Genomic DNA, 24,962 nt, shown 5'->3' with positions numbered 1-24,962 from the left:
CAATAAATGTTAGACGCATGAATCCTGTATGGACTGGAAAGGGAGGAGTGGGGTTGCTTTGTGGCACTTGATTCCCACATCTGATGATACAAAACTAATAAAGCAGTTGGTGCCAGAAGTTGGATTTTCACAGAACAGCTGAAAGTGCCATGGAATAACTTCTCTGTTGGGGAAATGCGGCTATAAATATGACTTGGATATAGCAATTTTTGAAGACAGTGAGGTATTTACTTGAGTGATCTTGAAAGGATCAGACTGAGCCAGATTTGTTGTTTCTGGCAGAAATAAATTCCCCAGGTGAATATAGTAATTTCAAGGCATCTGTTTGTAGATTTAGACAGCATAATTTAGCATAACTTTAGCCTAGAAAAATCTTCCCCACCTGATCTCTCCTGTTATAAATGCCACTTACTTCAATCAGAAAAACAGAAGAGCTGTGAAATGTGCAAACAACCTCTTCAAATGGCTAGTTACTCATTGTTCAAGAGGACAATAAAAGTTTCATGGAAAATGTTAGGACCCACGCAGAACAACAAGCTTGCTGCGCTGGCTTGAGAAAGGATGCTGGCACATCTGGCATGAGGGCTGTATCTGAGTTTGCAGATGTCTTTTTTGGGTAAGTGCCCTATGGTGAGCAGTTGACTGGTTGCTGTGGCCTTCAGAAGCTCACAGGTAGAACATGCAGGAACACCTTTAATCCTGTGCAGGTCAGAGCACAATATCCTATTGTCTCCTCACCACTTTGCAGGAGTTACTCTGTGTCTGAACCAAGATGATTTATTTCCCTTATAAAATCTCTCAGGTGTGAACTGAGAAGGTCATTGATCATGTGAGGGAATTTGAACATAGTCCACTTCTGGCACTGACTCTCTGACAGAAAATAAACACAATTACATTCCATATTCTTTCCCGTGTTGGAAGATGTCCTGAAAAATATAACTACATCCTCTTTCTCACTTTCCCATCCCCCTGTCCCCTTTTTCCCTCTTCCTCTGCCTGACACTAAAATAAGTTTTAATGAAGATATTGCTGCCAGTAAGATGGTGGGTATATTTGTTTAATGAGCCTGTTCCAACATGCCATTTAACTGCTCTATTATTTCTTTTGTCAGCCTCTGGATAACAAAGGTATTGGTATTTGACTAATTTTTCATCGTTGGATTAAAATATATCAGTAAATACAATGTCAGCTGCAAAGAGGAACTGTCAAGAAAGTATTGGGATTTAGAGACTTGGTTTGGTTTTTTTCTCCTTTCCCTGAGCAGTAATTACTGAGGTAAATGAAACTTCTGGGAACTGTTATTTCAGATCGAATTTTAACTACTTGCTTTCTGGAAAGGAAGATATCAGGCTCCTGCCTGACTGAAGCACAAACAAGAATAAATATTAAATACTTAGTGGAGGACTCCCAGGGAAGACAGACAGTAAAGTGTTAATGCTAGGTTTTATGCCCCTTACATTTAGGTAACAAAACATTACATAACTCAAGTGATGGCTACTAATCTAATATTTTTATCTGGGACAGGACAATCTCCTTCCCTGAGGAGGTGTACTCAAAGGACATTTCAGGTCCAATTTTACTTTTCTTTCCAGAGAGAGAGGTGTTTACAGCACTATCACTGGGAAAACAGAGCTCAAGTCTTTAAGAGTAAAATATATTGCAGTCCCTATGGTTCTTTGCTGTAAGACCATTGCCATTAGACCTGGCTCCTATAGTGTGACTGTCAGGGGCAGGAGGGGAGGAGAAAGGGAAGGGGAAGAGGAGGAAAATCTGATTGAATTTCATTCTGAGCTTTTCATTACACCTGAAATGAGTACTTCTGTAAGCAGTTAAGTTCAGAGTGTGACCCATAGTGATCTCAAACTATACAATTGTACTCAGAAATGAGTGGAAAATCTCTTAGCTTTTTGCAAGAAGATGCTTTCAAATAGGACAGATTCTGAATTCTCAAATTACAAAAAGAGAGAGTTTCTGTAGCCTTTTAAGCTGTGGAAAACAGAGGTTTTTCCTTCAGTGTTGCCAAGAGAGCCCAGGTTCCTAAAACCCCTTGAAACATCCTATCGCTGTTTAGCATGGAGTGTCAGAAAGTGGGAAGCTTGGAAAACTACCTGGGACTGGAACACATCCTCGTTCTAAAACCTGTGATTGTTGCAGGACAACATCCTTTCTAGCTTGTTTCTTTTAAACGCAGGGTAGCAGAAGATGAGATGAGAGCAAGTCACTGAAAGTCCTCCTGTCACTGAGCAGCAGAGGAGACTAGGTGTGGGGATTGCAGCATTTGCTGAGACAGATAAACAGAGGGGTTAATGTTAACAAGTGGCTAATAAGTTACAGCTGCCATGTGGGGAGTGTCTCTTGCATCAGATATTCCAGGCACTTTCATCCTGGCTGTTCAGAAGACAAGACTGGAATTCAAGCCTGTAAACTGATGCAACAATGTTTCTGGAGCTGACAGCAAGGGATTAGTTACCTCTTTGATGGAAAGGAGTGAAAGAAAAACTCCTGAATGTATAGTTTAGTATCTGAATTAGAATACAACAAGGGCCTCAAAACAAATCAGTGCTGCAGAAAAATGTATGAGATGGATGAAATTTGCTGCCAAAACGATAAACTGACCTTTAAAAAAAATCCCCAAACCTAGAAAGTGCTAGTATTTTACTAAGGCTTCTACTTAGGGAAAGGCTTAATGGGAAAAACATTAGGAATCCCTACACCACAGGGTGGGAGATCTTGGAGCATGACGAGGCTCGGGTTTCCCAAGAAAAGTCTCTAAGTGTTTGTATTCTAATTTTTTTATGTGAGCATTTTTAATGTGCTATCTCCTGCACGTCTCTTTTGTTTATTGCATATGGAACCATGGGATCAAAGTATCTATCTTATCTTACGTGGAATTATGAAAAATTTGTGGGCAGACAATGTAACACAGCAGCTTAGCAGCAATTTGCAGGGATCTCTCTCTTCCAGAAAAAGCAGGGTACCTTGTGACCAAGCAGGCAGTTGTGGCTGGTTAGCCCTGTGATAGGTTCTTGAAGGAAGGCTGGAAGTGTAAAGTTGTGCATTGACTAAAATCTCATCTGAATATTATTTGAATAGTTTTGACTACCTTAGAAACTGTTAGATATTTTGTGTTGCTCATAAATGTAGCAAGGGTACTAGCTGCCTTACACACACTTTACAAAGTGTAAATTTGCATGTGTTAATAATAATTCTTTCAAAGTAGTAATCAAAAACAGTACAAATGAGCTCTTCAGAGTGGTTGAATAGACTTAAGTTTTCAAGTCTGTGGCATCAGGGCTTCAGATATGAAGAGCAGAGGACAAAAAAAATAAATTCTTCAAGTGGACAGCAAGTCCATTTATTTGATCAATACCCAGTGAACTATTTGCTTCGTAATAAGGCTCATTTTGTGTATATTTGTTTGTATGAGAACATATGCCTCTGCGTACTTGTTGTGCAACAAATATTCACTGTACTAGTTATCATATTTCATTCATGTTTCAAGCAGGAATTACTTGATTTTAGGTACCTTGTATTGTAAAACATAATAAATAGATGGTTATTTAAAATAATTTTATTGAATAAACTAGAGAAAATCCCTGAAAGGTATGAACTAAAATGTGTATTTGTAAAATATGCTATTAAGAGGGGCTGAGACAGTGCGGTTGTTTCAATGTCATGGAAGAAGACAATGAAACAGTCACAGTCTATCCATGCAGCAGACTATTATAAAATGTTGATCAATAATTTTCTCTCTTGTGAAAAATGCAAGATAAATCAGCACTTTTTGTTGCAGAGGGAGCTTGGAATGAACAGTAGGAGACACTTCTAACTGGAGTGTAACACTGGGTTAATTTTGAAGATTTTTACAGCCATGATAGTGTTTGAAAGCAGGTTAATCTGTCAAAGATAGTGTTGGTTGTGCTGATCTTGTCTCTGCAAGGTGTCTGCACTGCACAGATCTCTCTGAAGCCTCATGGCTGTGACACCAAGCCCATGCTGTGCTTAGGAGAATGTAAGACTTGGCAAACTTCAGAAGGAAGTCAGAGGAGATGAGATGAGGAGTGGGGGCTAAATGAAACAGGATAAAAGCAGTGTAAATTCATGAGGTACAGATCAATCCAAACTTGATGCATCATTTTCTTTCTAAATACGAGTAATTTTCTTGACAAGAATAATTTACTAGGTGTCATTATTTTTAATATTCAACATAATGTCTGTTCTTGAAGAAAACTATTAACTGCATTGAAGAAGATTTGTTTGAACTATGCAGGAGTTTGAGACAGTTTTAAAGAGGAAAATAGTGACATTGAAGGGGAGGCAGGTGCTAATAAAGTATCTCATTTGATACTTAACAATTCTGTTAAGTCTTAACAACTCTGTTACTGACTTTGATATAAAAAGAATTCAAGTACTGATGCAATGCAATGAAATTCATTTGAGCAAAGTGCAAAGTCATTGCTTTTAGGGAGAAACAACAAGTATTTCTGCTATATACTTGGATATAATTAGTTGAAAATACTTAAAGGATGACTTCATGTAGAGAGGATGAGATGCTAGTAAAGCAGTAAATGAGATTTTGGGGTGTGTCAGTGAAGTATTTGGTAGCTATTAGAAAGAATATACTTTTTGTGTATCCCAAACTTCATCTGAAATACCACTTGCAGTTTTGGTCACCTATATGCAAGAAGGGTAAGCATGCAGTAGCACAACCAGGGTAGCAGAGATGCATGGGAACATTCTGAAAAAAATTTCATTCAGAAAAAGACAGGCTGAATGGGAAAGCTGTAAGTCAACAAGGGGAGTGAGAAGAGGTAATTACAAGCTAGAAAGCATACAGAACAGAACCAAATAATTACAAAAAATAGGATATCAAAAGGAAATTCCTAACCATCCGGTATTTTAATAAACAGCTTCCTATTATAAAGGTGAAAGTAAAAAGCCAAATCCTAATTGTTTTTTAAACAGAACTTGGTAAATTCATGACAGGAGAGGTATGGTTTGCTATCAATGGTAGGAGGCGTCCTGCTTTCTTGACTTCCTGTCCTCCATTAATAAACATAAATGTCTTTTGATTTCCCGTGCTGCTGTGGTAACTGGGTTGAGGACTGCCATCCTGGATCAGACCTCCAGAGTTCATCTCATTTGGAAATTTGATTTTGGCAACAATTGCAAGCTAAAGTTTCAGAGAAAGAGCAAAACTTCTGAGCACAACATGTAATCTAATGTGCTTCTGGGGGATTTCTCTCCTACTCAGCATGAGGAGAATAGTAGATGCCCTGAGGGAAGAGAATTTCTACCTCTTACAAAAATTTATATGTGATTCTATCTGCTGTGAGTAAGAAATTCTTTGTGTCTCTATACACATGGAAACTCCTGGATTCTGCTGAAATCTTCACCTCAGTATAATATGAAGTAACTAACTGCAATGCGTGAATTTTCAGCCTTTCATTTCATGGACTGCCACTTTGCTTCTTCATTAGAGGAGGACATAAACGACACATCTTCTTTACACTTAATGGAGATCTTGGCCTCTTAACCTCTTCTTTAGTAGCACTCCAGTTAGGTATACTCCTTCCTATCAGCTGGGAGTCTTTCCATTCCTCCAGTACAATTTCTCTTCATAGAATCACTGCATCACAGAATATCCTGAGTTAGAAGGGACCCGTCAGGGTCATCAAGTCCAACTCCTGCCCCTGCATAAAACACCCCAAGAGTCACACCCTGTGCATGAGAGTGTTCTAGACCTCTGTCAGGCTGGTGCTCTGACTACTTCCCTAGGGAGTCTGTTCCAATGTTCAGCCACCCTCTGAATGAAGAACCTTTTCCTGATATGCAACCTAAACCTCCTCTGACAAATGTCAGGCCATTCCCTCGGGTTCTTTTGCTGGTCACCAAGGAGCAGGATCAGTGTCTGCCTTTCCTTCGCCTCATGAGGGAGTTTTAGCTGCAGTGGGATCTCCACTCAGTCTCCTGAGTGGACAGACCAAGAGACCTTGAACAGATCAAGAGACCTCAGCCCTCCTCACAGGGCTTCCCCTCCAGACCCTTCACCATCCTCATGGCCCTCCTTTGGACACTTCCTTATAGCTTCATTTTTTTATGGTTTGGCACCCAAAGCTGCCCCCAGCACTCGAGGTGAGCCCACCCCAGTGCAGAGCAGAGCGGGACAATCCCCTCCCTTGCCTGGCTGTTGATGCTGTGCCCGATGCCCCCAGGACAGGGTTGGCCCTCCTGGCTGCCAGGGCACTGCTGGCTCGTGTTCAACTCACCACTGACCAGGAGTCCCAGGTCCCTTTCCACAGCATTGCTTTCCAGCACCTCATTGTCCACTCTGTACATCCAGGACTGTCCTGCCCCAAGTGCAGAATCCAGAACTTGCTCTTGTTAAAATAAATGTGGTTGGTGTTTGTCCACCTCTCTAATTTAAAGGTTTTTCTGCAGGGCCTCTCTGCCCTCAAGGGAATTTTGTCTTTCTTGAAAGCCTTTTTTGCTGTTGCATAGTTTTTGAATTGATCTTGTGAAAGATGAACAGTGAGGAGTTTTTATTTAACCCACTGGAAAAAAAGTCCACAACTGTTTTCTACTTTTATCCATTCTTTCATGGTTTGGACTTTTTTGATACTGCATTTCATACTGGTAGATTTTTTTTTAATATATTAATTCCTTAAATCTGAATAATGAAAAGTTAAAATTAGGTTAATAAATTCTAAGCTGGATTTTCACACATCTCTTGTACTGAGTACCATGTCCAAAGATAACACAGTTAGTCAGGAAAATCTGTACTTTTACTACTTTTAAAAACAAGACAACAATGTAGAAACCATTATTTTGCTGATCATGTATCAAGGTTGTTCTTTCACAACGCTCTTATACACATGAGGAAGGCCCATGGCAAATAATTGTCTTAAAAATCAATTGACATCTCTATACTTCATTTAAGTTTTTTCCTTCACTGGAAAGGTAAGCAGAATTCAAATCAAAAGACTGATTTAAATAATCTTCAGAGAAAAATGCTAGAAAAGGTCATAAGCCAGTAAATTTTTCTCATGACTGAGCGTGTACTATCCAAACAGGAAACTCGAAGAAAAGCTGTTCCAGAACTGCTGAAGATGCTTCTGTTTAGGACCACTAGGTGTCAGGCAGAACGAAGAATTCACCCTGCCTCAACTAGTGTGTCATCCTGGTAACGGGTTACTGCAAAGACTACAAATCCACTTAAGGAAGGGATGTGGAAACAAGCCCCCAGCCTCTGGACTTGCTTTATCTGCAGGGCTATGTGTCACATCTATTGCTCAAGCTTCCTTTGCACTTTGTGTTGTGCAGCTTCTGGATAAAAAACACTCTTCTGAAAGCAGAGCCTCACTGGTTTGGTGAGCTTAAAACCACAAAATCTCTAGCATGTGGGAGCTAACAAATTCTTGTTCTAGCTGCTTCTCACCTCAACTAATTTCTTGACACAAGAATAGATATCCACTGCCCAGTTTCTGAGAGGGACTTCCAGGAGCTCTCTTGCTTAACAGACAACATACCTTAATGTAAAAACCCATCATTCTGAGCTCCAGAAATAAGAGTCGGGAGAGAAAATTGAGCAAAGGAGGAGAGAGACAAAAAGGGAAAGAAATCAAATAAACAGAGCTGCTATCCTTTTTACTCTGCTGTGTTCCTTGATGTCAGCTGAAGGTATGTTTAATCTTCCTAATCAGGCCAATAAATGATGTCTGCAAGACTGGGTTATAACTGTTTACAGCCCTCACCTGCTCAAGGGAGGAAATCACAAGTCTCAAATTCCCATACACTTGGCACATTGGTTAGAACAGCAACATCACACTATGTCTGCCATTTCTACATATCTTAATGCTAGGTTTTCTGAGTAACCTGCTTTTAATCAAATGCTTTCAAAGACTTGCTAACCAAAGATGAAAATCCATAAAATGTTTGAGCAAGAACATTAAAATGACAATTTGTGTTGGAAAATAATAATTTAGTTAATTTAAAATAATTTGTATTAATGACATTTTAAATGCAGCTTTTCAGCAATTGGTTCTATATTTCACCAGGCTGCTGTCTTTCTTTATCTATTTGCTTTCTCCAATCAAAGGAGTGGAATGAATCTGAAAAAAATCTGGCTTCTGGAGAGGTTTTTTTTTTCCACAGTCCCAATAATTTCATGAGTTCTTTGAGAGAATATTGCATACAGTGGAGGAAGCATAAGAATAACGAAAGTAGTGTTTTGGGAAACTGCAGGTAAATGAGCTGAAGTTCCCCTGCTCCAGATTTTGAACTTTTTTTTGCATAGATGAACCATCTGGAAAACAGCAGAGCACAAATTTACAGCTGTGTATTGGCACTTACCAGGCTGCTCCACTGGATTTTCTGAAACTGATTGAGGAACTGTAAAGCAAGAGACGAGAAGATGTGATATTTTATTCAGCATCTCACCTGGTGTTTCTTGCATAATGGTTCTTACTGGCAGCTCTTGGGAGTGGGTCTTGCTGCCCCAAGCCTAGAGGAGAGGTCTGTGCTTGGGGAAGTCATGTCAGTTTTTTAAACAGTTTAACAAAAGAATTTTGAAACATGTTGCAAAGGAGGAGAACAGCAGATTTTACACATGAACACACACAATACCACAAGTGGGAAAGTGGAAAATAGTTTTTCCTGAAACATTTGAATCATCAATTTGCAGCTCCAGAATGACTACTTTATGCAAGATGCTTAACTTTCAGGAATGTGTTGTGAAGTGGAAAGTCACAGAAGGAACTACTGTGTCATAGAATACTTATTGTCAGATAACAGAATGAGTTAAGAATGAGTTATGTTGCCTAAATTCTTGTTGTTGTTGGACAGATGGAAAAAAGAAACACATTAGAAATCTCCTGCAAGATCAGACCACTGCTCTGTTAAAACCAGTATTTTCTCACTGCCTAGCAATGCAGACACTGTTTTGTGGAGACATGTGAGCTGCCACTTCTCTGAGTGGCTTCAGTAACTTTCGAAGTTGTTGTATTAAGGGTGCTGGGGCTTGGGTCCTTCCTTAGTACTACTCTTTTAGTACCTCTTTTAGGCCTGTTTCTGAATGTATATAATCTCTTTTTGAACCTGTTGATACTGCTGCCTCAGAGTTCACTACTCATTTTGTAAAGCTGCACTCCTTAACCAGTTTAAACTCTATTTTGAAGTACTTGCCCAGTTCCTCCTATGACTAGTGTTGTTCGACATGGTGATTAACAGTTCTACTTTTACTTTATCCATTTCTTTCTTGTTTTTGTTTTACTTCAACACACAGCTTCTGCAGTTAATAACTTTTTTGTATCTCCCAGATTTTTGTATCACCTCTTGTGAATGTTTTACTTTGTATTCATGTCTGCGCAACTCTCCGATTCCTCTACATCTTTCTTGGAACATCCTAAGGGATTTGAGGTGTGTCAAGGACCTTACATAGAAGAAAAATTATGTCCTCTTTTCTCCTTGTTCTGAGTACCTTGGCTGGTGATTCCCGGCATCTTGCTGCCTTATTTTGGCCAGTGCATTGATCTGGTGATTCCAGCAAACAGCAGCAACACTAAGATCCTTATAACTGCCAGTTTTGAGTTCAGCATTGTGTAGTTGCCATTTAGAATTTTTTTTCCTGTAAGTGCACTATTTTGTTTCTTTTCTTAAGGAAAGATGACCTGGACAACTTTCACCCATTCAGATTTGTGGGCCACTTCTGGAATTTGATGCTGTTGTCAAGGGACACAACTACTTTAGAGAGCAAGATGTTATTTCATCACTTACAGATTGGCACTGCAAAATTTCTTGTACAAGGAACTGACAAAACTGTTCAATAAAATTAGTTCCCAAAGTATTTTTTGTATGGACTCACCTTAAATGCTTCTTACTGAGAAGTGTTAGTTAAATGCCACCACTTGTTTCTCATCTTATAACAAGGTTTAAATCCATAAAGGACCTGTCTTTCAGCTCATGGCAACTTATTTTCTCTACTAGCCTTTGGTGTAGGACATTATCTGTGGCTTTCTGAAAACTGAGATACTTGCATCCACTGCTGCAACTAGTTTCCTTCCTAGTGCACCCAAAGAAGTCCAAGAGGTCCATGAGACAGATTTCCCTGACACAGATTTTTTCTTTGCTGGAATCCTAACAGTTGCTTAGCAATATTTTCCTGTGTTTGCTCATGTGCTGAGTGGGTTTGTGTTATTATCTTACCATGGCAAAGAGTCAGAGTTGGTGCTCTGTTCCCAATATCTCCCCTGCACCCTTTTACCCTTTCAGTTCTCCCTCTCTTGTGTTCTCAGCTGAACTTATATTTGGAGAGTGCTTTACCCACCAGACTAAAGTACACTGTGGAAAGTAATGAATTGAAAGTAAAGAGGGAGCAAGCGAAGCTTGACTGCAGTTCATTGGTGATGGCTCTGAAACAGAAGAGCTGCTTTGTGCTGGCAGTGAACAAAGTCCAGCCTATGCTCCTGGAATTATACTTACAATTTGAAAATACTGTATTTCTAGCAGACAGTGCCCTTTTGGTAATTGTGGAGATTCATGGTAGTTTGATAGATGCTGAACTGTGAAAGACCTGTTGTCTTTGACAAAGACAGTAATTGCAAGGAAGATCAATATTTTATGCACTAACTTTTGAGGGATGTAATTTTAGTAGGATTCAGTATTACAGATACCTAATTTTCAAAATCATTACCTGAGTCCTTTTCACTCTGACTTAAAAATAGTAATTTTGAACTCTTTTTCTTTGTGTTCTGGTCCTTTGTGTCATGTGATGTTTTCAGATGGTGCTAAGTGCTGGAAATGAATTTGAAGACAGTGTAAGCTAAATTCTGCCAATCCTGTCTCTAGGAATTTGCAATATGCTACTAGTACTGCAAGTATTGCCAGTGCTGCTGGTTTGTAAAGGAACAGCTTAGGCTCCAGCCAGATGCCACACATCATTTGCTTCATAGAATCATAGAACAGTTTAGGTTGGAAGAAGCGTCTATGACAATCAAATCTGAGCCTTAAACCAGCACTGCTAAGTCCATGCTAAACCATGTCCCCAAGAGCCACATTCACACAGCTCTAAAAAAATCTCACAAATGGCAACTTCACCACTTCCCTGGCAGCCCATTCTAATGCTTTATAACCCTTTCCATGAACAAATTTTCCCTAATATCTGATCTCAACCTCCCCTAGTGCAACTTGAGGTCATTTCATCTCATTCTGTCCCTTGTTACCCAGGAGAATAGACTAACCCCTCCCCTTTCACAAGCTCCTTTCAGTTGTAGAGAATGATAAGGCCAGCCCGGAGCCTCCTTTCCTCCATGCTAAACACCCCCCAGCTCCCTCAGCTGCTCCTCACCATCTTGACATGAATTGTATCTAAGTACACTCTGCACGCTTCAACAGGGACATGATTTGACAGATACAGATTCCAAATGTGCAAATCTACTATTTTCATAAAACCTTGGGGTACATCAGATTACAAGAGAGAGTTCTTCAAAGAGAAACAGCTGAGGCTGGAAGGCAGACTAGTACTGTGTGAAATCTGCAATGTTAGCAGTTAGGGCTAGCAGAATAGTCTGTACATATAAGGGAATGTTTTGAGAACTTCGGCACACATTTTCCCCAAGACACCTTCACCTTGCCTGAGAGATGCTCAAAGAAAGCAGAGACAATGAACACAAAAAAACAAAGAATCAGTGTAAGAATGACAGTGTTACACTAGACCTCTTAGAAGCTGTGTCAAACAGAGGGCAAGATGAACGAGTATATCCTTTATGTGAGTAAGCATAATAATAGTAATAATAACAACAACAACCACAAGATTCTGCAGCTGAACAAATGTTAAATGCGGCACTCAATACATTAGGTACTGTGCTCAAGTGTTCATCAGAGCATTTAGCTTAATTTTTTTACTTGGATGCAAAGTGTGCCTTGTAAGAAACATTTGCCACACGATGGCAGCACAATCCAGCGAGACAGAAAATTTGGCTGTCATTGCTGGGTAACTGCAGTTTTTGGGCGGCTGATTGTTACGGAGCCACAGTACATCTCAAAATGAAGTGCTGGCAGCCGCTGAATAGCTCCTTTGCGCTGTGCAGGCTAAGTGGCACAGTGGGTTAGTACTGTCGGCTTTTTCTTCTGGAGACTCGGGCTTACATCCTGGCTGAGCCTGTAAATGAAAGCAAGTTGGGTGGTCTCATCCCAGTCCCCATTTGTGCCTATCACAAAACCGCAGGGCAATTTGGCATGGCCAGGGGCTGCTGCCTGGGAGAGGAGCAGGATTGGAATAGGAGAGGGACTGCAGGTTACAAGCAAGTTGAACTGGAAGACCTGTGAAGGGAAGAGTGACCGACACCATCTGCCAACCTTACTACCATTATTCCAAATATATTTGCAAAATAGGTCTTGAAATCCAACTCAGACCATTATTTTTTCCTTCTGTCTTTGCTACTCATGGTATTTTTGCCAGTGGAAGGAGCCAGGGAGCACTACATGATTTGGCCTCTTTTTAGGTATAATTATGAAGAACTAATTCATCTAATTTCTGTTTTGAACAGAAGGTAGAGTAAATTCTTACATTCACCCAAGAAACAAGAGCACAGGAGACAGAAGTACAAGGGTACTACACGAATCTTCAGGGTCTGGATGGCCCCCGAGATATGGCCCAGGTGTCTGTGTCAGCCCCATTGTACAGGCCCTCCACAATCTTAATACCTCTGGAAACCCCAGTTCCAGGGCAATGCTATTTCCACATTTCATTGGTCAGAAACCAAAACTCAGAAAGGCTGAGTCATGTTGAAAACTGAGAATACTCCTGAGACCCGAATCTGGGTATGTGAAGACCTGTTGTAGGGAACCTCTTGATGGAGAAGATGTGAAAATGAGGAGTAAAGCCATGAGAGCAAGTGGGACAGATGGAAAAAGGAATGTGGTACTTTAGAAAATGGGAAACTGATTCAGATTTTGGAAAAGAAATGATGCAGAAAATGAACACAAGTTTAGGAGCGAGAGAAATAGTAATAATAGTGGACAAATATCAGAAGAGAGTTAATTTTTTATCATTTTAATCAAGTATCAAAACTCTAAAAAAGCTAATAGCGTAATGAAGAATAAACTCCAAGTAATTGGGAAAACCAGAAAAATGTACAATGTCTGGAGAAAGGAAGTTGTAAAGAACAAAGAAAAAGCATGAATATAAAAATATACTGCTGAAAAATGCAGTTTTTGAGGCAAGTACTTGTGAAGCTGTGCCAATTTCTGTAAATACAATTGGCTTTAAAGTGAGAAGATATTATAGAAAAGTTGAAACATTTCATTTCGGCATTTTCCCGACAAAATGATTCAACATTTTATTTCCAAGTTCAGTTCATTTTACAGCTGAGTTTGTTTTAGTTTAAAATAGAGTAAAAGCAATCTAAAAGTGAGATAGGCTTTTTTTTTTTTTAAGCAACAAAAAATGTTTCAATGATTTCCTGGAAGAATTGTTCTCCCCAGTTTTTCAGTTCAATCACTGAAGTGAAAAATCAATTATCTGTGCAGCCCTAGTTGTGTAATGAGGCATGTTCAACTTTAGTTAGACATGCGGGTACTCCTGTCTTAAAATTTTGGAATTTTAGATATGTCTGTGTATCTCAGAGACATCTGAGGAGCTGGGTGGTGGAACTGGAAAAGGAAAGGGCTCATCATGAAGGATTATGTCATCTGAATACTGCTCTCTGTTATCCGTCAAAATCTTGTTGCCTCATTGATGCTGCAAGTCTGAGTTTTCAGCTTTGCATGGGCATGTAGAAATCTTCTTCCATCTTATCTATGCTTCCAGGATAAGACAATCCCTTTAAAAAGAGGGAAATCCAGGCAGGTAGTGATCTCTCAGTTCATCTCAGAATTTTTGTTTTGTTCTGGGAAATAGCTGATCACACAAGAACCACGTTGGTCATGCACTGCTATCACATATCACAGAATACTGTTGATCACATGAGAAGCAAGATACACTCTTCAGTACCATTTCTGTTGTAACTTTATTAAAACAAGCAAGGTTTAGCTGAAAAAAAATGCCTTAAATTTCTGGTCTGTTGTGCCTGCATTGGAACACAAATGTCACTTGTGCGAATTCAGTCCTTCAGAAGAAATACTCTCCTGTGCCAATAGTTCATTTTCCACATGCATAATCACTTTGCTTTTTACTGGCCACACAACATTACAGAGACACAAATTCTTGCCTAAGAATGGTAATGCTGTTTTGTTCCGCAACTTCTAAATGAAAATACTGCTGAAAAATTATGGAATACCAGAGATCTCACTTGGGCATGAGGGCACGGAAGAGTAAGCAAGGCCACTGCACCACTAACTTCTCCAAGTGAGATGCTGGAGCATGTCCAGAGAAGGGCAGTGGAGCTGGGGAAGGGTCTGGAGTGCAAGAAATATAGAGAGTGTCTGAGAGAGCTGGGGGTGTTTATTCAGAGAAGAGGAAGCTCAAGGGGAGCTTCTTATCACTCTCTGCAACTCCCCGAAAGGTGAGTGTAGCCAGACAGGGTTTCCTCTCCCCTCCCAAATGACAAGTGACAGGATGAGACGAAATGGCTTCAAGCTGAGCCAGGTGAGGTTCAGGTGGTTCAGGTTGGGCATCAGGAAGTATTTATTTCTTCACAAAAAGGATTGTCAAGTATTGGAACAGGCTGCCCTGTTCAGGAAAAGGATGGACATGGCACTCAGTACCATGGTCAAGTTGACAAAATATTGATCAGTGAAAGGCTGGACTCAATGGTCTTCGAGGTATTTTCCAACCTAAATGATTCTGTGATATACTAGCCCTCTTTACACTCTTTCCATCATGACAGTAGTTCCAGAGACACAAAGATCTGGATCAGGTGAATGAAAATGCATGTAACTACGAATAAAATTGTTAAAAGTTATGTTCATGTGCCCTCTAACACCATGCCTTCTCTGAACATTTTTTGTCTCCATTTTTTTTCACAAAATTTGTTTACACTTAAAACACCACAGACATATTCATAGAGGTCATTGCTTGGTGTTTTGCTGATGTATGTTCAGGAAGGCAGGACTTCTCCCTGCTGTCTCCATTTGCTCCAAGCAACACAACTTCCCAGATGCAAGTGATTCAGCTTGTATTTTTATATCTTTTCAGTGCCTCTGATGAGATATTCACTTCCATTAGGTGATAACTGCTAGCTGAAGGTTTTGCCAAATGAACCCAGCATCATAAACCCCTTTCATGGGTATAACAGTGGATTGTCTAAGAAGGTTGTAATGTTACAAAGCTGAATTTGGGATTTGGATCATCTGATTATGTTTTTTTTGGTTGTCATTATTGTTAGCTTTGTGGTTTGTTGTTTTTTTTTTTTAATTTTGTTTTCTGGAGTATTTTTAGATTTTTTAGATGTTAATATGTATTTATAAACTTGAATTTGAATGACCTTTGGTGGGGTAAACACTGGTTCTTTTAATTCTTAATGTTTCTGCCTTCCACCCTTTATTTCTTTATTTTTGGTCATGAAACTAATTAAGTATTTGTAGTGAGGAAGTCCTGTTCAAAGCCCTGCTGTAAAAAATAGCCTGTAATTCCTGAAATCCCATACTATGAGTTCCTCATCTCTGAGTTTGTGCAAAGCTTGTATTACACAGCCTTTGAAAGAAATCTAAATCACAATAACAGCAGTAATGTAAAACTATTTTTATTGAAAATACATCTACAAAGTAATGTTTCTCAATCCACTCTGGGTGCATACCAATGCAGAACCAGTGAGGGATGGGGAAGGGAATCTTTCTATAATACCTGATTTCCATAAGAAACAAAGTTAGTATAAAAAAGATCACATTCTTTGTGACACAATTAATTTTTCTCAGCTGATGTCATAGAAAGACAGCCTTTTACATTGTCTTTGCAATGTATTTCCAAACAAAATCTTAACAAAAATTTAAAATGTTATGCCATAAATTCTACAGTTAATGTTTATACACACATTCTGAATACAGTATCTATATAAAAATATCTCTAATTATATATCAGAAAATGCCTGTCTGTATCCTAGATTTGCATTCTGTTAGCAAAAAAACAAAACAAAACAAAAAAAACCAAAACCAAAATTGAAAAGAACAACCCATATTTTCTTTCAGTCATTCATTTAGAGATTCATTTGGAGCTTTCTTGGTTTGATGCTCAGTAACCTATATTAAACCTCACTCACTTCATTCACTTGAGAGTTCTTGCTCATATATTCTGAATTACTTAACTGGAGAAGATTGACAGGAATTTTCAGTCCCAAAAAACCAATCTTGCCTGGGAAAAGGTTTGTCTTTGACCAGCATGCTAACATTTTCACTACGGTTACTTGTACACCTCGGACTTGAAGAGACAAATGCAACATATTGAATATTTTTTGAATGGCAGCTGGGACAATGCAAAGGGATCCTTCATGTCTGTCATCAGAATTATTTCGGCAAGGGGACAAATAAAGAAGAAAGCTGAATATTTCCATAAAACAGATCATTGAAAATTATTGTGCCTGTCCATTTATTTCTTTTCTTGCTCCCAACTGCATCTGCATTATAAAACTTTCTGTTTCAACCTCTCTAATAATGCAAGGTAAAAAGGAAAAAGTACATAATTTATATTTTTAGAGAAGGACTTTTTCAGGGAATAATCTTGAGCAAAAATGCCACCGTATTACAAGTGCATTGTTTTGTTTTTTTCATTCTTTCCTTATCTATTCCCTGAAAATTACCTACAATATTTCATTTTAAAATTCCTTTCTAATTAAAATTTCAACATATATTATAGTATTTATTATTTTTAAATTTGCATATCTTTTCCTAATAAAAATACAATAGTATCCATCAATTTTATTTTCTAAAGGCTTTTATCTTCTTTTTCAGGGACTACTGGTAAACTCTCTAGCAATTAAAAAATTCACATTAAGACAGGGAGCCTTCTCCAGAAGGCAAAATGTAAATCCAGTTCATACTTCTATAATTTATTAGTGAATCAAGAATTTGGGAGGTTTCCAATCAGAAAACCTCTGCTGGTCTCAGGGATTCAGATTCAGAATGCAGCCCATTTAGGAGCTGAACATCTCACCTCTGCACCTTCTCTAGAAGGCTGGCATTGCCTTCCTATAATTGCTTATTAAGTAGCTCATTAGTGCATCCAGAGCGTGCAAATTTTTTTGTCTAGAGATGAAAACACATTTTCTATCCCAGACCAGGGCCTTACTCCTACAAACACACACAGAGATTGTTAAACTGGGTTGTGATGTTGAAATTAAGGGAGCAAGTCCAGATTGGAAGTACATACATGCCTATGTAAATGTTTGCGAGTCAATGGGAGCCAGCTAGGCTAATTTTTATAAAGATCAGCTGAATCTAATTCAAAAAACTGTCTAGATAAAATAACTTTCTCAGAAATATTTCATCTCAGCTGGTAAAAGTGCTGATTTGGGGGTATTTTCTTTTCTTTATTTATATATCTTCCCCCTTTTTATCCCCTCAATTAATCTCCTGCTTTTTATTTTCCTGCTAGTATTTGAACAATAATATAACACTAGAGAAAAAAAAATCAGATAAAATAGCAAAAGTCCTGTTAATTTACTTAGCTGGATGCAGTTATCAAGTTAGAAGTGTTGATTGTGTGTTTATAGATGTTAGGAGTTTCGCAACAGGTATTTAAAAAAATAAAACCATTTTCAGGCTCTGTTATCTGTTTTTACTTTCCAGTTCATAAAAAAAAAGAAAAAAATAGATTCACAGGACTGAGTAACATATACACAATCTCTTTTTTTATCCCCAGTTAGCATATGTCTAGCAGGACCAGTGTTGTTGCCTGTTAATTTTTTTTTAAGTGGGAAGCCAACATATACCATGATCGCTGCTAGTTTGGAATATATTTTCATTAATTCTTTCCAGTGCGAGCATAAAGGGAGAAATCAAGGAATAGATGAAGTTGGTGAATTCAAGATATAGATCGCCGGAAAAAGTGTGTGTTTTCCCACACCTGTAGTGTTGAACTCACGCTTTCTCTAGCCTACATCTTGGTTTCACTATCTATGGGTTTCTCATTCTCATTTTCTTGCGAGATCAGTTGGTATGGTTTCTTCATTTCATTCTCCTCTATCACAGAATTACCCATCTCAGCATCCCTGTTCTTCAGCTCATGCCGTGATAAATGTTCAACAATTCCTGCTCCAATGGAGTCTCCCAAGACGTTGGTAGTGGTACGAAGACGATCCCTAGGGAAAAAGTAGTGAGTGACTTCCATCCCTTGCTCAGGGAAGCAAGTAGACTAGGTGCTAAAATGGCCTTCAAATAGCTACCAGATGAGTCACCTGTTTTGTATACATTCACTTATCTGAACTGTTAATGCCGTGATTTCATCTACAGACATTAACAAATACAGCGGGCTGTGGAGTCACAAAATGTGTTAATACTCTTAGCAACTTCACAGTAAGAAATGGTCATGTGATGAGGATGGCAGAGGGAGCATATGGCTCCTTGGAGGCATTTTGATATTCTTGGGTATCAAGAGTTTGGGTTCATATCCTCTAAAAGTGTAAGTCAGCAAGAATTTACCTTGTTGGTCTTTACCTTGTTTTACCTTTACCTTGTCTCCTGACCATAAGATATGATGTGTAATTTAGTGTGGAATTGTGCAGGAATGATTCAAATTAAACTACAAAAATTCATCCCTCTCGGAGGGCTCTGCCCAGCAGCTGCAGAAGGCAGCTTGACAAGGAGTGACTGGCAGTGTCAGTAGGTAAGCACCCACCAGGTGGTTGGATAATCATTTGAAGACATTATGTTCTGATAACAACACAGGCAATTTCTTTCAGGGATCATTTGTGAAGATTGAAGGGTAAAAGCCCCCAGAAAGGCTAAATAATAGGTGTTAGATGAAATAGAAGTTGGTAAAAGCCTTCCTTTCATTTGTTTCCTGGACCTAGGTATATATATTTAAAGGTGCCTATCATCTTCTACAGATAGATGAATGGAAAAACTGAGGGGCAATACTTTGTGCTATCAGTTACACAATTATTTTTAATTTTTGCTTTCATGGGTAGACAGATGAACCTTTCCTAGATTAGATAGTCAGCAAGGCTACAATGAATTTGTTGGATCTGATCCAGTTATGAGTCTGATTGACTGAAAAGTTTTCATTGTCATCCTACAAAAAATAAAAGAACAAAGCAATTCTTTGCTTATTTAATTACAGTGTATCTGAAAGTTTTCTTGGTATCTGAACAATACAGGTTTCTATGTAAAATTTGCATGCAAAAAGAACCATAATTAAGCAACACCCCTCACCATCTGCTCTAAGAAAATACCTTACTAGCAAGAAATAGTGATTCTTTTTAAAACTTGTTTCCAGCTGCCTTCCTGAGCAAAACAGGGTAGTATAGCCAAAATGTGCCTGGCTATTTCACTTCTGAATACAGTCGAAGCCTTTAACAACTCCATAAAAATACTTACAAGAACCAGTCCACTGCGATGATAAGAGTGATATCATCTGTAGGCAAACCCACTGATGTGAGAACAATGACCATGGTGACCAGTCCAGCTTGAGGAATGCCTGCAGCCCCAATACTGGCAGCTGTAGCAGTGATGCTGTGCAAAGAAATGGCAAGAACAATTAACTGATTTCTGTAATTAAACTGTAATAAAAGGTGTCCTTATCATCTGTCAAACTTGAAAACCACATACAAAGCAAGAAGGCATTTACTCAGTAGTAAATAAAAAGATGAGCCTAATCCCTTATCTGAACACCCTATAGCTGCAGGGGACTATGACCTTTGATCCAAAGTGTTTCACTAAACCTCTATCCAGAAACCTTGAAGCATAATTTTGTTAGTGATAAATTCCCAACTAGATGCCAAGGGCCAGAAAAAAACCATCATAGTTACATGTCCCCACCCATTGAAAAAACCCTCTCCACAAGCTCAAACACGTTAAAAGAAAAGCTGAGGAGGTAGTTCTGTCCTGGCAGATCTAACACAAGAACTTTTCCTCTCTGTCCATCTCCTATAACTTCATGCCAGGTGAAGTCTCTGTCCTCCAGCAGTTGGTGTTCCGGCATCAGAAAACAGAAAGCTGCCAGAAACCCTGAGTCATACAGTCCAGTGACTTCACAGAAATATGTTTGTTCACACCTGGTGCAGGGAGAATTTGTTTCCTCAGGTGGTTTGCCAGGGAGCAGCTCTAATATTAATGAATGCGAAACGATTTCCTTGGAGAGTGAAGGCAGAGTTTTACCTTAGGTTAATGAATATTGAAATAAACTGGTGAGTTTTATGGAGCACTATATCTGAACTTTCGGTGTTCCTATGTGATAGATATGTGTCTTAGTCCCGCAGTGCCCACTTGTCCCCTTGCTGACATTCCTTTCTTCTGCAAAAGTACTCATCACCCTTTTTCCTTAAATTGTGATTAAAAAAATGAAATTAAAGCAGATCAATTATCATTGAATGCTATAAGTAGTGGGTTGTTTGCTGTTATGTTTCAAACAAGAAGGTTGTGCACTTGAAAACATAACCTGTGTTCACCATTTCCATCAGATGATGTAGTAAAATTGTATTACTGTTCCTTACGCAGTCCCTGATAGTCTTCTGAAACCAGGAAAACACTTCCTCTTCTAGAATAACACTGTGATGACTTTATGCTTCAGCTTTGTACATGCCTTATAAACTATCTGGTACTCATTATAAGTCTGTAGGACCCAAGAGCTGCATGAGTTTTTAAGAAATATAAATTTGAAACTAATTAAATTTTTTACTTGTCTTTATATTGAAGTAGTAATGGGTGCATCATGTTACAGTTTTGCTAAAAGTTTATCTAAATGAGAATATATGCTGGGGGTCCTTCTGTGTGAAGAAGATGTAAATTACAGATAATATGATATTGTAGTAGTTCTTGGTTTTAGTTCTAGATGCTTTTGTTTAATCCCACTTAAACCAGGAAGGAGTCAACACAAAGGTGCTTTTACTAAATGTAGGTAACAGTGGTTTCCATACCTGATTGTGATAATCTGTCCAAAGTTCAGATCAAAGTTGTTGACCTGTGCAATGAAAATTGCAGCCAAAGCCTCATATAAAGCAGTTCCATCCATATTAATTGTAGCACCAACTGGGAGTACAAATCTTGTAACTCGTTTGTCCACTCCATTTATTTCTTCTAGACACTTAAATGTAACAGGTAGTGTTGCAGAACTGAAACAGAAATAAAAAAGATAATATATTATATAAATTCTGCAAAGAGGGAAAGAGAAGAATGTCACATTATAATCACGAGACAGTTTTTATGTTTTATGTTTTTATGTGATCTACCAGAATAGGTTTTTTTTTAATGCAAATACTGAATTTAAGCACTTCTAATTGTGAAGGTTCTGCTAATGCTCCTAGAAACTTTTTCCAAATGTTAATTGCTGCCTTTCTCTATGTAATCCCTAGTCTGAGAGTGTTTAAATTTAGTGTTTTGTCACAAGATTCTTCTGTCAGGCACAGGAATCTATTTAAAATTCCTGCTTCTCAGTTTTAAGCCATGGAGCTGTTGATTGAATCATCCCTAAGCATTGTTTTCTTGAAGGTATACCAATTGGACTATTCAAACCTTCAGTAACAAGCTTGTTTTCCCTTCTTGTTTGGGGCTCCCTTGCAAAGGGCATTTTGATTGATGTTTGCATTATTTTCCCACCTATGGGCTAACACCAGTAGGCAGCTAAGCACTGCACAGCCACTCATTTGCCTCCACACCTCGATGGGACAGGCAAAACAGAAAGGAACAGTAAGAACAAAAAAATGGAGGGGTTGGGAATAAAAATGTTTAGTAAGTGCAGGAGAAGTTTGAAAGAAGAGCAGAAGAAAATAAAACAATACAAATGGTACTTAGGCACCACTCCCATAGATGGACTAGTGGCCAGCAAATTCTGGAGTAATATGTGGCCAGACTTCCTAAAATCCTTTTTCCCCTTTCATTGCTGAACATGAAGTATGTGGTATGGGATATCTATTTACTTTGGTTCATCTGTCTGGCCGTGTGCCCTCCCAACCCACTGTGAACCCCTCAACTCACTGTGAGGGCAGAATGAGAGTCAGAGAAGATCTTGATGCTGTGCAAATACTTAGCAATAGCTAAAATATCAGCATGTGATCATTGTTGTTTTGGCTAAAAATATAAAACGTGGCACTATATGAGCAGCTATGAAGAAAGTTAACTCTGTCTGAGCCAGGCCTGCATCTCTACATCTGATCACACCAAAGTAAAGAGGTTTTCCAAGACACAGCAATTCAGGTTACTTGATCCTAGTGAAACCTTCATTGCTAAATAGTTAGCAGACTTTCTAGTCTTTGAAAACTCTATCAATATTGATAAAATACTGATCAAAAATAAAGAGGGGTTGCAGAAGATTGTGTTAGAAAAATATTTTTGTTGACAGTCATCTTACAGTTGAATTTTAAATGGTTTTAAAATCCACTTGCAGTACAATATGCTGTCTTGTATTAGGCTAGGCTATGTTTTTACTTCAAAACAATCTCAAACACCAAGGACTCAAATTTAGCATCACAGAATATCTGACTGAAACCCCCTGTCTCTAGGACACTTTTTAAAAATCTACTAAAATGGCTGCTGTTTTTTGAAAGGTCAAATAGTATCAAAATGTACACTTCATTGTAATGTTTCTTTCTGTCATAGATGCAAACATATTTTAAAATTCACGCAACATAACTCTGACCACCTGCAAGAGCAAAAGTGGATTTCTGCTGTAGGTTCTGTATCCATAATTGGCTGTCAGGATTTTGGGCACAAAATGTCAGCGGCCAATAGGAATCCCCTCAGGACTTTCCTGTTTGCTGCTCCATTTTGCTGTGCATATTCTTTGCTAGCTCTATCCTTGATTACTAAGCCATTACAAACTACTTAGAATATCAAACACCAAACATTAGGCAAAATTGTTTCTTGAACCAGTAGTACTAAAAAAAGATATGTCTTTAAAATATTTTGTTATACCTGGAAGATGTTCCCAAAGCTGTGACTAATGCCTGGATTAAGCCTCCAATAAATACCCATGGATTCTTACGAGTGATCACGAAGTAGAGAAGAGGTAGGACAATGACAGCATGAATTAGCAAACCAATGATAACCGTTACAGTGTACATGGCAAGCTGACCACCGATCACACCCATATCTTCCATCTCAACAATTTTCCCAGCAATCAAGAAGAGAATTCCAAGTGGAGCATACCTGCAAGTAAGAAATCAAAACAGCATTACAAAACAAAGTAGAAATTCAGTCCCCCATCCATCCTGTTTGTGTTTATAAGGATAAATGCAGATTTGCACTGTTAAGATGCTCCTATTCAGGAGTAGGTCAAAAATTTAACTCTTCAAGTCTTAACAATTCAACCTGGATTGAACCACATCAGTGAGTGTTTTTGGTGGGATTCAGTGGATTCAACATCTGGTGAGGATTTCAAGATGCCTTTTGGACAGATAGGGAAATGAATTCTCCTTGGAATTAAAGTGTAATATAAAAGCTAGTTTAGCCAATCCTGATATAATTCTGCCTGTGTGAATGAAGGCTACACTGATATATGTGTGTACTGCACCAAGTGCCCAGTTCTATTCCAGTTGTCTTCCACAGGGAAAGGAAGTTTCCTTGGGGAAGGAACCCACACAGAAGTCTGATAACTTCTGAAGATTTCAAGCTGCTTCTGATGCCTAAGATTTTTAGCTTTTTATATTTTTCACATAATTGCAGCTTTGTAGCTTTGGCTATAGCTTCTAATATTTTTCCTACCTTTCTTCCCTACATTTAGGAACAATAAGATAACCTTATAAAAGCATTCCTAAATATTGTTTAGTTTTATTCCAAGAGGAGTACAAGGGTCTTCTGTTTTCCAACCAGAATCTGGACCAGACATATCAAAAGTGGAGCAAAAGAAACTTCTAGACTGTTTCCAGTGGGGCAGGACCTCAGGAATTGCCTAACCAGCTAACCTTTTAATTGGACTGTGCATGATAAGTATAATAACAGACTAACCATACAAAAATTATAGAATTAATATACCACGTGCGACTTTCGACATATTGTGTACCTGAAAGGTTTCAACTAAAGATTTACTTTTATATTCACTCTAATGTTTTTGGGAAGGTCTGTTCTATTTACCAGGCATCAATTCTGGCTATGTTACGTTTCATTCAGTGGGGCACTGGATGATATATTCATCACCATGAAGAAATCTGTATGTCAAAAGTTGGCTGCACAGGTGGGATGAACTACTTTTGCCTATCAGGAAGCACAGCTGGAGGTGAAGAAAGAGCTGCTGCTGAGCATAAAACTTGAACATAATTCTGCTGTAGCAGTAATTTAGGTACAGCCCTACTTCTATAAATGCCCACTTGACTTCTCACAGTAAGATACCACAGAGCAGAATCTATTCACTATATCTCAACCGCCTTTTATGTGATCAAGTCCATGTGGAAATTTATCTGAAGCCACTGCTTTAACATTTTAAACGTGCCTGTGAAGGAGAAAAGATTTTAGTTAATGGAGCAAATATACTTATTCTTGGTTTCATATCTAGTATGGCAGTATGTGTGCTCCTTGATAGACTCTTGGAGTTGATTTGGTTTTTACCTGTAGTAAAGAATGCAACAAGATATAATTTCTTTTCATAGTTAACCTTCTACCTGGAGAATAATGAATCTTAATTTTTGAGAAGATTTCATACCTTGAGGGAAAAGGTATTTGTTTTATTTACCTAATGAACACAATAAAGAAAGCAGGAAAATTATGTGTACGTCTGAGAGTGCATATACGATGCAAGGACGTACGTGTAGATCCTACAACTACAGGAACCAGTTGTGTTGGAAAATTATGATAACAAAGTCTTGCTGTGTAGAAATAAGATTATGGGAGAGGTTTATCGGTTTCCTTTAATGAATTCAGATTAGGATGCAAGGAAACTTCAA

At 38.5% G+C, this 24,962-nt stretch overlaps 1 protein-coding gene across 1 annotated transcript in view; it reads right to left on the bottom strand.

The window, feature by feature from the left end:
• Positions 1-15,662: 15,662 nt before the first annotated feature.
• The window catches only part of SLC1A3 (solute carrier family 1 member 3), a 63,389-nt gene continuing 54,089 nt past the window's right edge, over positions 15,663-24,962 (bottom strand). The window contains exons 7-10 of the mRNA XM_038124647.1: positions 22,999-23,232; positions 21,006-21,200; positions 19,468-19,602; positions 15,663-18,230 (exon numbers count right to left, since the gene is read on the bottom strand). Coding sequence (XP_037980575.1) covers positions 18,026-18,230; positions 19,468-19,602; positions 21,006-21,200; positions 22,999-23,232 — 769 coding nt within the window. The 3' untranslated portion in view covers positions 15,663-18,025. The remainder of the gene's footprint in view (positions 18,231-19,467; positions 19,603-21,005; positions 21,201-22,998; positions 23,233-24,962) is intronic.

This window comes from Motacilla alba, chromosome Z, assembly GCF_015832195.1.
Source record: "Motacilla alba alba isolate MOTALB_02 chromosome Z, Motacilla_alba_V1.0_pri, whole genome shotgun sequence".
NCBI classification, from domain to species: Eukaryota; Metazoa; Chordata; class Aves; order Passeriformes; family Motacillidae; genus Motacilla; species Motacilla alba.
The sequence above is the reverse complement of the archived record's forward strand: the minus strand, read 5'-3'. Positions and strand labels throughout refer to the sequence as shown.